General features: G+C 35.6%; 1 protein-coding gene across 2 annotated transcripts; it reads right to left on the bottom strand.

Moving 5' to 3' along the window:
* Positions 1–1,247: 1,247 nt before the first annotated feature.
* Positions 1,248–10,956, bottom strand: LOC110104821 (coiled-coil domain-containing protein 124). Of its 2 annotated transcripts, none has more exons than XM_020834090.2 (4): positions 10,270–10,956; positions 3,607–3,729; positions 1,625–1,665; positions 1,248–1,549 (listed from the first exon to the last, which is right to left on the bottom strand). In XM_020834090.2, the coding sequence occupies exons 1-3, from the start codon at positions 10,828–10,830 to the stop codon at positions 1,654–1,656; spliced, it is 696 nt and encodes a 231-aa protein (XP_020689749.1). In that variant the 5' UTR covers positions 10,831–10,956; the 3' UTR covers positions 1,248–1,549; positions 1,625–1,653. The 2 variants fall into 2 exon arrangements, with proteins under 2 accessions (XP_020689749.1, XP_028556645.1); XM_028700812.1 differs by having other exon boundaries at positions 1,652–1,665.
* Positions 10,957–12,458: the final 1,502 nt, after the last annotated feature.

Here is a 12,458-nt window from a genome sequence, read left to right as displayed (position 1 = left end):
AAACTATTTTAATTCATCTTTAAAAAAATTAAGAGTTCAAAATGATCATTTAATATAATTTAAAATTATTTCATCTTTCATAATAAATTAAAGAATTATTGTTATCAATTTACCTTTAAAAAAATGTATTTAAATTTGTAGATTTTGATTTTAAAATGAATATTCATGTTTCTTAAAATTATAAGTAATGCAGCATATACTGTCATGCTGACATCTCGGCCAAAGAAATCAATTCATTTGATAAATCACATCATGCTGGCATGGCTTTTTTTGGGGAAATTGGGGCATAGCCCAATTTCATTAAAGGAAAAAAGAAATTACAATATAACATAATGAAAAAAAAAAAATTTACAGCATAAGAAGACTAAAAAAGAGCCATGAAAAGAAAAAAGTAGGGCTCAGTATTAGCTAAGAAATTATTCTGTGTGAATACGAACGCCGTTCGAAGGCGAATCAAAACACGTAATATCATCTGTTTGTTGTATACAGCAGCTGTGTATTGAATGATGTGCCAAGTTCTGATTCGCCTCCAAATGATCCAGCATTTGCACAGAGTAATTTCTCCTAGTTACCAAAGGACCAACCAAGGGAGAAATAGCAAAAGGTCACTAAAATCACCAAAACAGCAGATCTAAAGCAGCACTTTGGAAAACGGAGAAGAGCAACAAAAATCCAGAAAGCCGCAGAAAAAACAGATTAATACAGTAAAGACAACCAAATCCTTAGCACTCCAACCACAAATTTTAGCTGATAAGGCGTCTTTGATTTTAAAACAAAATTTTGAAATAGAGCCGAATTGGCATTCAAATTTTCTTACATTTCTTTCCCTCCAAATAAATTATATAGACAGCACAAAATTTACATCACACTTTCCCAAAAATAATATTTCTAAGGGCATCTCCAGCCCAACTCCAAACGACTGTAAGACGTAGCTGATTTGCTCCATTCGAACGGCAAAAAAATAGCTAATAAGTGGAGGGTAAACAGTGCGACGTCAATATTGGCGTTGCACTGTTCACCTACGCGATTTTTTGTCTCAACCGGATTTGACGAAGAAACACGTGAAAGAGGAGAAGACAGTAACCTTCACAGAAGCGCACAAACTAGAGTTCGATTGGAAATGAATCACAACATTTTTGAGTTTCCTGTGGGATTTTCGGTTGGTGGAGATGCCCTAAGGCCTTTTTTGAAAAATAGGAAAAAAAAACTATATAATTTTCATCCAAACAAACAGTGATTCATGCACAAAAACAGTAAAAAATCTTTCTCAAACAAAGCCTTAATTGTAGCAAAACAACTTCCATAAAGAACATAATCATAATGAAATGTCAAATGTTCATTAAAGTGCATGCACAGTTTGCACTTCTTCTTACAGCCAATTCACCAGATAATCATGACTCATTACATAATAGTTGTTGAATCAATTCCACAATTACCGAACACATTTATCATAAGATGAACAGCAAGCAACAACTTATTACAAAGGTACATAAAACAATGAGAGTCTTTTCCTTTTACTTATTCGGAAACACCAAAATCATCCAAGGACCTAGAAATGGAAAGAAATGAAAAAGGATGATCAGATCATTAAGAAATGAAGTGGAAAGTTAGAAGTCAAACTTGCCTTATGGTACATTGGTTGCAGCCTAACCATTACTCAGAAGCCTGTTCATGAAAAACAAAATTTTAGTTCTAAAGCACAAAAGATCCGTTTTAAGTGCTAATCAGAAACAAAAGCAAGAATCAAAGACTTCTATTTTTTTGGGCAATATGCCAATAGGAGAAAGTTTTGCTATCGCTAGCTAGCTCACACATAAGGCAGGTTGCATTTGATTGCTTAAGTAGAAAAAAAAACTTAAGAAAAATGAGAAGGGGAATTCACATACATAATCCTCAAAATTATTTTATTTATATATTTACTGCCTAAAACTTTCTATTTACTCACATAACACTCAAATCTTTGAACAACATAATAAAAAACACCTTCCTTGCCCTCTCTGTTAACTTCTCATCACCGAACTCTTCTTTGTTTTTACATGCCATTGGTCCCATCGTTGCACTCCGCCAATAAAATCCTATTGCCACTTCTCCACTTCTTCTTCATCTTTCAAATGCCTCGAGTTCCGTGTATGCCCTTTCCCAGTGAGATACCATTGCAACTTCCTCGAATCTTCTTTGTCCTTCACACACCACAAGTTCCATCAGTGCCTATCACAATAAAATCCCATCACAACTTCCCACAACTTCCCCATCTTGAAGAGATTCTTTTGCAATTTCCAAGCTATTCTTCATCATTGAGAATTTATAAAGCTTTGGCCACGCAACAAAATGCTTAACTTCAAAAGCATGATGTGAAGTGAAGTGCACTTTTAATCACACTGCATGTTTTGAATCATGCTTTTAACAATAATAGTCTTCAATCAAATAATTTATAGAAGTATACATCATATATTATTAAAAATCCACAATTGATTAACCTAGATTTTCATTCACAGCGAAGTAAAGCTTTGTGCCTCCGCACCAAAGTGCTTAACTTCAAAAGCATGCTTTAAAGTACCCTTTTAATTCACACTACATGCTCGCACTTTTAACAACTAATAGAAGTACACATAAGATATTATTAATACTCCAAAATTGATTAATATTCATCATATTCATAGCATAATCTTAATGAATATTATGAATTTCCAATCAAACACTCAACACATAAGTGAACTTACATATGTCAAGAAACTTCAAATAGTTTTGAACACCCATGAGTGTTCTTATCATGTTCTTCCCTTGCCCAATTAAATGGAAAATCAGAACATATGCACAATCTAAATCATGTCAACTTTGTCTTCGCAAGGAAATCATGTTCATTTATCACATGTCCAGCAGAATGAAGTCCTGGCCAGTTTTTCTTACCTTCATATGCAATTAAGAATTCTCATGAGTTTGTTACTAGTATTCATGAAAAAGGAGCCAAGGTCTGGATTTCTGATGGCCTAAATTCAGAATATGCTTACAAAATATGTTGACAAAGAAAAAGAAGCATGTTTCATGGATTCCTGCCACAATTTGCCATGAATTTGAATTAACAGTTTAAACCATAACAGTGTCAATGCTTTTAGTGCTGGGACTCGCAACAACTCAGTCAGTAGCGCAAAGTCATAGATAAAAATAGATACAAAAGAATACACAGGAGAAGTTTCCGTGGTGCAAGCAAAAACCTTCTATAAAAACATTTTTCCTTCTTAATCCTTCCTTGAGGGCAAGCCAAACACACATGACGCAAGTGAAAGCAAACACTACTACTTCGATGACTGATACATCGTAAATGTTTAACTTTAATACCAACAGGCTTTTAAATTGCAGTTACGCTCAGATTCAACAATCCTCACCAACCCAGGCTGATGTCATGACATTCACTAGGCAAGCAAGACAAAAAGACAATATCTAACATAAAGTGTACGAGAAATAAATATAAGCAATGAGTTTAATGGAGCTTGTAAGAGTGAAGATTGATGCATGCATGGAAAACAATTAAAACAGAGTAAGTAAATTCCTCCTTGTAGCACACTCAGAAAGATATATGTTGCATGTATACATTACTCTGAAATGTACCTGTTGATTAAGGGGATTGTCAGGGGACTTCTTCCATAGTTTCCATACCATATCCCTGTACTGTGTCAGGGTCAAACCTGGTTTCTCTTCCTTCAGCCTAGCAAGCTCAGCTTCTTCAAATGCCTGCAGTTAGAATCCTACGATTCAGTAACCAAATGGCCATGCACAAAATTGCCTTGAACCAAGTAATAAACAACAGATAATATGTCCCACTACGTTTAACCAATAGTCTGTTTCATATATGGGATTACTTTAAATTCAGAAAGTATACGTGTAAAGCTTGGTTTGGAAAAGTTTTTCTATGGTTTTGCCTTCAATTACTCGATATATCATAATTTTGATTGGCTCAGAAAAAGTGCACAATAAATTGATGTGTCTCACATTGCACCTTGTCATGGATTCACAACCACGGAAAATACACTAACTGAGCAAATTGTCCATTTCTAAAAGATTACCGGTAATTTTGCTCCTACATACAGCAAAACAACCGCATAACAAGACCAAACAAAGTTTCTAAATTATAACATTATAAATTTTATTATGAAGAGTATAGAAAGGGAACAAAAGACTTTGATGACTTTGTAGGAAAATAATGATAATTGTCATAACAAGAATCCTGTCAGAGAAATCTAATAACCTATCAAACACTCTGTCTAGCTGACAAATGAGCAGAATTTTTGCAAAATGCAGATCCTACGCCATTAAGTGATGGTAACAAAACCCAAGTTACTAGGGAACCCAAAAGCGCCTTTTGTATATTTCCACTAGAAAAGCATAGCGGCGGCATCCATTGATGACAAGGTTCTAGGCTATCATGATATGAACACTTGCAATATACACTGGACAAAGCATGATAAGCAAAGTTTTAAAATAGCATGCAAAGGATAATAAGCAAAACAAGCTTGTCAAGGCTAAAGATTATTAGAAGCCATTCAGAAGTAAGATTCTGACAGCAGAATTAACACCATATACAGCTCTAAATAAGAATGAAGGGCAAAAATGAACTCACAAACCAGGGAGCAAAAATGGACTCACAAGCCAGGGACACCATCAATGTGCAGTTGTGCTCATGTTAGACCAATCATGCCCATAATAAACTTCAAAAGTTATTAACTAAAAGAGAAAGAAGAAAATCTACCAAATGCTTTAAATCTACTCTACGACCCATAAAAAGAGCAGCACGATAACTCACCATCCTAATATTCATATGTATGATACTTTATTAACTTTCATTAACTAATTGAAAGAGGATTTAGATTTCTTCTCAACAACAATAACATCAAGCCTTTGTCCTACTACGTGGGGTCGGCTGCATAAATCTTTTTTCTCTATTGTGTCCAGTTATAAGTCAAATTCTCATTTAAATCTAATAAAAAAGATCATTTCTAGATTATCTTCTCGAAGAAGAACATTAACATAGTTAAAAAAAGGAATTCATGAGGTGCTAAGAGAACATGATTAATCAATATATGAATGAAAAGTTTCTTCCAATAACTTCATAAAGGATGCATGCAACTCATTAAGATAACCATGAAGTATGGACCTAGGGGTAGGGCAGAGAACAAAACTCACAACAACAACATCAAGCCTTTATCCCACTACGTGGGGTCGGCTACATGAATCCTTTTTCGCCATTGTGTCCGGTTAAAAGTCAAATTCTCATTTAAATCTAATAAAGAAAGATCGTTTCTAATATTTTCTAACCAAGTCTTTTTAGGTCTACCTCTAACTTTCTTAACATAAGTCAAATCTAATACATCAACTTTCCTAACCGGATCATCATAAGGCCTTCGTTTAATGTGACCAAACCATCTAAGGCAACTCTCTCTGATCTTATCTTTCACTTGAGCTACTCCAACCTTTTTCACGTATATGTTCATTTCGTATCCTATCTCTAAGGGTCAAGCCACTCATCCACCTAAGCATCCTCATCTCTGCAACACTTAACTTAGGCAGAGAACAAAACTCAAAAAAAAAAAAAAAAAAAAAAAAAAAAAAAAAAAAAGAACAACAACAACAACAACTTAAGGAGAATGTTATAAACCAACGTTGAATAAAACTAGAAGAGACGAGTGAAAGAAAAAAGTAAATCAGAGAACTTTTTGTTGCGATTAGTTTTAACAAAAATGAATTAATAAAGATTGCTGACATGCATCTTGCTCAAGGCAGATAATAATTAGCAGAGGACCTAAGGAGGAAAACAGGAGAATAAATGATATGACTAGAAGAAAAACAACAGATCAATGATATTCTAATTAAAAGTTCCACCAAGAGATCTACCTAAATTGAAATGAAGATAAACTATAAATCATACCGAAAGAAAAAGAATCTCCAAAGAAAGACTCGCATAAAAGTATAAAGGCCAAAAAGAACTACTAAGAACATTGACAGGTCCCAAGTCCTGGAAAAGAAGTGGAGGGTTGTGTTAGGTAGTCGACATCCAGCATAAAACTTGTCAAATAATCATGACATGAATCCGTTAAAAAATTCCCACGTAGTGGGACAAAGGCTTGATGTTGATCGAATCCAACCACATACCAACCAGCCATCTATCAATTGCCAACATTAGCAAAGGCCATAGTATGTCAGATTGCATACACAATAAAACTAAGAGCATGAAGCAGTAAACTGAAGGAAAAGATTTAGACCATAGACGCAATGGTAGGAACATGCTCAAAACGAAATTATTCAAATCAGAATTAAAAAACCAATGCAAATCCATTCACAATGATATAGTTTATTTCCATGGTCCATACATGTAATTGTATGCATTTGTTTCTCATCCCACAGAACATGCCAATATTATCTCACTTGTTGACTCGTTAAAGAGATTGACAAGCAAAGTGTCATGCAGCAATGCAACATTATACTCACAGACACTGGATACCCATATCTGCAAAATGCTAAATAGCTAGCATGTACGAGAGAGAATCAAGATGCTGGTCCATAGGTAATGAATACTGTTGCTGTAAAATAAAACTGAGGGAGAAACTGAGTATAAATAAGAATGCAAATAGCAGCTGAAATGAATCTCCTTGCAGCCCTGGGCTTATCCATCTTAACCTTAGCATGATAACCAAATGATGCAGGTAAAGTTCTCAAACTTAAAAGTATTATCCATTCATGCTCCTGAAAATTGAGCAAATGTCCACCGATTCAATATGTCCTATGATAATTTGGTTATGTTTTGAAATTGTGAATTTTTGCTAAGTAGTGTCTTAGTTGCCTACCATTAGGACATTTTGGCACGTTCTAAATTAAGCTCAATTATGCTTTATTTATTACAATGTATTGGAAATGAATGTGAGCAAATGATTGAGTAATAGTTGTTCGTTATAATTGTTATAGTACTATGATAATAATGTGTGTTTGTGCATTCAACAAAAAAAAACAATCAAATATTATTTTTTGATGCATTATTTGAAGGACAGTTGAACAAACTGGCCAACACTATCATTTTCTCCAAATTGGATTTGTGGAGTAAATATCATCAAATTTGCATCCAACCAGGTGATACGCAAAAACCAACTTAAAACTCATGAAGTTCTTTACAAGTGGAAGTTATGCTATTTGGTTTTTGCAATAAAACCAGTACATTTAAGTGGCTTATGAGTTATGAATAATGTACTCGAACCTTTTATAGATTCTTTTTGTGTTATATGTTTTCATTATATCTTAGCATATAACGCTTTCTTAGATAATCATTTGCAACACCTAACAAATATCTTTTTGTCTTTTCTAATACATAAATTAATGTATCTCAACTTGTCCACATGTGAGTTTGCAACACCAACTGTTCACTTCCTTGATTTCATAGTAAGCATTGCGGAAATCCAAATGGATCAAAGAATGTTGCAGTCATTCAAAATTGGCCAACAATGGCCTCTCTCTTAAACGGCAACAGTTTCCACAACTTAACAAACTTTAACCGCTAATTCAAATGAGGCTTTAGCATGATCATGCCCTCTAGCACTAACTGCCTGAAATAAAAAAAATTCAACTAATCCAGTGAGCAATAAAACAACTTGATATTATCAAGAATGCGATGAGCACGATTTCGACAAATTGTTTCATGTCAAGACACTATGCCTCCATTGACGGGATTGGGCTATCTTATCCTAAAAAGGACGACCTATTGAATAATTTAAGAGAAAAATTAAGTGTCCTGAGACAAAAGTGGGCAGTTAGTGAACAAAAGCTATCTGCAACAATTCGTGCTCTCAAACAATGAGAATATTATCTCCTACACTAAGACTTCGGGTTATGCTATAACCAAGCCTGGTAATTTCTCAACAACAACATCAAACCTTTATCCCACTATGTGGGGTCGACTACATGAATATTTTTTCTCCATTGTACCCTGTTAAGAGTCAAATTCTCTTTTAAATCTAATAAAAAAAGGTCATTTCTAATATTTTCTAACCAAGTTTTCTTAGGTCTACCTCTACCTTTCTTAACATAAGCCAAATCTAACACATCTACTCTCCTAACCGGATCATCAGAAGGCTGTCGCTTTATGTGACCAAACCATCTAAGGCGACTCTCTCTAATCTTATTTGCCACTGGAACAACTCCAACCTTTTCACATATATGCTCATTTCGTATCCTATCCCTAAGAGTAAAGCCACTTATATATCTAAGCATCCTCATTTCTGCAACACTTAACTTAATATTATGTTTCTCTTTTAATGGCAAACAATCTGTGCCATAAAGCATTGCAAGTCTCACCACCATCTTATAAATTTTCCCTTAAAGTTTTAGGGGTATTTTTCTATCACACAACAAACCCGATGCATTCCTCCACTTCAACCATCCAATTTGAATTTTATTAATAATATCCCCATCTATTTCACCATCACTCTAGACAATAGACCGAATATATCTAAAACGTGTACTCTTATTAATGACTTGATAGCCCGAAGTCACAATCCCACCACTTAATCTATTACTACTAATTACACTCCATGTATTCGATTTTAGATCTACTCAAACGAAAACCTTTGAACTCTAAAGTTGACCTCCATAATTCGAGTTTACCTTCAACTCCCTTTCTAGTCTTATAAACAAGAAGAATATCATCAGCAAAAAGCATACAACAGGGTACATCCCTCTTGCAAATGTCTAGTAAGGACATCCATAACTAAAGAAAAAAGATATGGGATTAAGGATGATGCTTGATGTAATCCAATTGAAATAGGAAAATACTTGGACAAATCATCTAGTGTTTGAACACAGGTAATAGCTCCTACCTACATATCCTTAATGACTTGAATATAAGCATTATTAATCCCTTTCTTCTATAGAACTCTCCATAGCACTTCTCTTGGAACTTTATCATATGCTTTCTCTAAACAATAAATATCATACGTAGATACTCTTTATTCTCTCCATACTTCTTCATCAAACCTCTCAATAAATGTAAAGCTTCCATAGTAAACCTACCGACATGAATCCAAATTGATTTTGAGAAACATTAGTATCACGACGTAGTCTATGCTCCATAACTTTCTCCCAAAATTTTAAAGTATGACACATTAAGCCTGGTAATTTCTCAATTCACAAAAATCATAGAGTCAGATGCATGCCCATTGAGTGTTGTTTCTATTTTCTATAGGATATATATTTTTTATTCAAACATATAGGCAACCCACAAAATCAAACTGCTGACACTTTAAGCAAGCGGTTTACCCTTCTAGCCATGTTGCATATGAAAATCACTAGGTTGGAATCTTTGAAGTATTTGTATAGCATTGATCGCAAATTTTTTGCTCCATGGATATAGTGCACTACTTCATACTCGATAGAAGACTGTTTGATTTTTCATTGATACTTATTTAAAGGTAACCAACATTGCATTTTAGACACATCCCTCTGGATACAGCTTATTCACACACAATTGGATTTGCAAACCATGTTGACCGTGCTAAAACTTTGACATAGCTCCACTCCAAGTTTTTTGGCCTAAATAACAGAGGGATGTTCCAAGTTCGTCAAAAGATGTTTCACATGCCAAGTTTATAAGAGAATAGCCCAAAATATTGAATTATACACACCCCTAATAGGCCCATATTCAATTTGAGAGGATCTAAGTCTTGATTTTGTATTGGGCCTACCACAAACCAAATGAATTGTGCATTCCACAATGGTCATTGTTGATAGGTTTTCCAAATAGCACACTTTCGCTCTCTATGTCGCTTGACAATTCTTCTGTGAGATCATTCTACTTTATAATCTCCCTTGCAACCTCATATCTAACTAAGGCAAGAGCTTTGGAAACTATTAAGGTCGAGTCTCAAATTAAGCTTGGCTTACCATTCCAAAACTGTTGGACAAACAAAAGTCATCAATCTCATGCTTTGAAATATGCTCTCCTTTTAGTTCTAGATCCTAAGAAGTGGCACAAAGTCCTTTGATAGGCTTAATTCGCCTATAATTCAATGCCCACTCGTTCTACTGGGATATGCCCATTCAGCATTAAACCAAAATTTTCCAATTGTATCTCTTCTTTAGTTAGCTTCGTATATCCTAATTTCTAATTATAACTACTATATCGCCAACAATCCACAAAAAATTGTCCTCAATATTGCGTTTCTAGCCATTATTAGCATGAATTTTGTAAGAGAATAAACATAAACAGAATATATACACCCTAAACAAGCGCACCTTAAACGAAGCCTTGAGCCGCCTTTCTGGATGGCGATCCGGTGGTAGCGTTGCGTCGGTGACAACCATCTTCGCAATCGCCTCATCTACGGAGTGCGCTTCGATGACTGAATCGTCCCTGTTGGTGTTGCTGATGAGCACCATCCTCTCGTACTCTTCCTCGTCCGCGGTTCGGCTCTGGCGCTTCTTAGCAGCCTCGGCCTCTCGTAGAAGACGGAGACGCTCTTCCTCTCGAAGGCGAGATAACTCGGCCTCGGTTACCTTAGGTACAGGGGCGGCGACTCGGTTAGCCTTAGGGTCGGGCTTGCGACTGGCCTTCTCCAGATCGAGGAGCTCCTGCTCGGCGAGCTTGCGATTCTCAGCTCGTCGAGCGGCAATCTCAGCGCGCTTCTCCAACTCCTCCTCCCGTTTCTTGGCAGCACGAGACTTCGGACCCTCCGCCTCATTCCAGTAGCGCTCCTCCCGTTCCCGGGACTCGCGCTCCTTCTTCTCCGCCTCCGCCGCGCCCTTCCGAGCACGGGCTGCTTCCGCCTTCGTGTTCGTTCCCAACTTCTTCGGCATCTCGCTGGTTCTGGCGATTGCGACCGCGGAGAGTGAATCAAGATGGGCGAGTGCGCGGGGAGGGCAAGAGGAGGAGAAGCAGAGGGAACAGGCTCGAAACTTCCCACTTGGACGGTTGTAACTCCCGTGAAATAAATATAAATAGATATATGTATATAAATATATGCCGATTAACTTTTAATGTGGTAATATTATTAATTTATTATAGCATACAATTACAAAATATATTATAAAATTAAAATTAAATATTTTTATCATTAATATTTTATTACTCTGTGTTTTCAACTAGGGATGTCAATTTTTTTACACGACCCGAAACACGACCCGAACCCGACCCGGAAAAATCCGGGTTCGGGTCAACCCGAACCTGAAACGGGTCGGGTTTGGGTTGACCCAGTAACCCGAAATTGACCCGAAAGTGACACGAAAACTAATATTTGACCCGAAAACCCTAGATTGACCCGATTTTGACCCGAAAATTAACAATTTTAGGTCAACTTCGGGTCATTCGTGTCGGGTCGGGTTGATCCGGACACGAATCGGGTCGGGTATGGGCCAGGAAATCGGGTCATTCGTGTCGGGTCGGGTTGATCCGGACCCGAATCGGGTCGAGTTCGGGTCCGGAAACCTAACCCGTTTTTAAAAATGGGTCTGGTTCGAGTTGACCCGAACAGTGCTGGGTCAATTTCGGGTTCGACCGAACCCGACCCGCCGACCCGAATTGACACCCCTATTTTCAACATTGCATCAAAGTCTTCAAAATATTTTTATTAATAAAATAATAAGTTTTAAAACATATTCCTCTTAATCATCACCATTTTTAATAATTATCTTAAGTGAGATATTCATATTTTACTAATTTAATAAAAATATTATATAAATCATAAGAGAAACCACCATTTATAAATAAATGTTTGTTCTAAGGGATATTTTTTGCTCTAATGGGAGAGTATGAAGAAAAGCTCTAGAGAAATAAATCTCTTTTTGAATAATAACTAGCATTAAGTCCCAAAAACACATTTCAACTATATGTTTATAGGGTTAGGAAGCCTATAAAATATGTTACACTAAAGAAATAATAAAATAAATGTATAATTTGATTGTTATAGACACACAAATAGGGCTTTGATGTCTACAAATGAACAATCATTTTCAAAGAGTCTCTGAGATGCCTTCAACGAGTTCCATTGACAAATTTCTCCGCAGAGAGCCTCCGTCGTATACACATTTAAATTTAAATGCGTAATTTTATAATATTTAAAAAAAAAAACTATTTCAAAATTATGTCAAGATATAATTTTAAAATTCTTACATCTAATTAAATGACTAATTTATGTAAAAATTATAAATATCCCAAATTAAAAAAATTAGTAATCACATTTTAACTGTCATAAAAAATTTGCCAAATCTATATATACATACAAATTCAGAATTTATATGATTTAAAAAATAATAATAATGAGCAACTCGCACGTTCCCCTAAACGGGAATTTTGCCTAGTTTGAAATACATCTATTATGCGTGCTTAATCAGTTAATTACGATGCTAATGATACTTAGTATAAAATTTTGCCCGAACTTTAATGAAATTTTGCAACTATAACCGTCTTTAGAATGCACCAAACTGTT

The sequence above is a fragment of the Dendrobium catenatum genome, unplaced genomic scaffold (assembly GCF_001605985.2).
Source record: "Dendrobium catenatum unplaced genomic scaffold, ASM160598v2 fragScaff_scaffold_1595, whole genome shotgun sequence".
In the NCBI taxonomy this organism is placed as follows: domain Eukaryota; kingdom Viridiplantae; phylum Streptophyta; class Magnoliopsida; order Asparagales; family Orchidaceae; genus Dendrobium; species Dendrobium catenatum.
The sequence above is the reverse complement of the archived record's forward strand: the minus strand, read 5'-3'. Positions and strand labels throughout refer to the sequence as shown.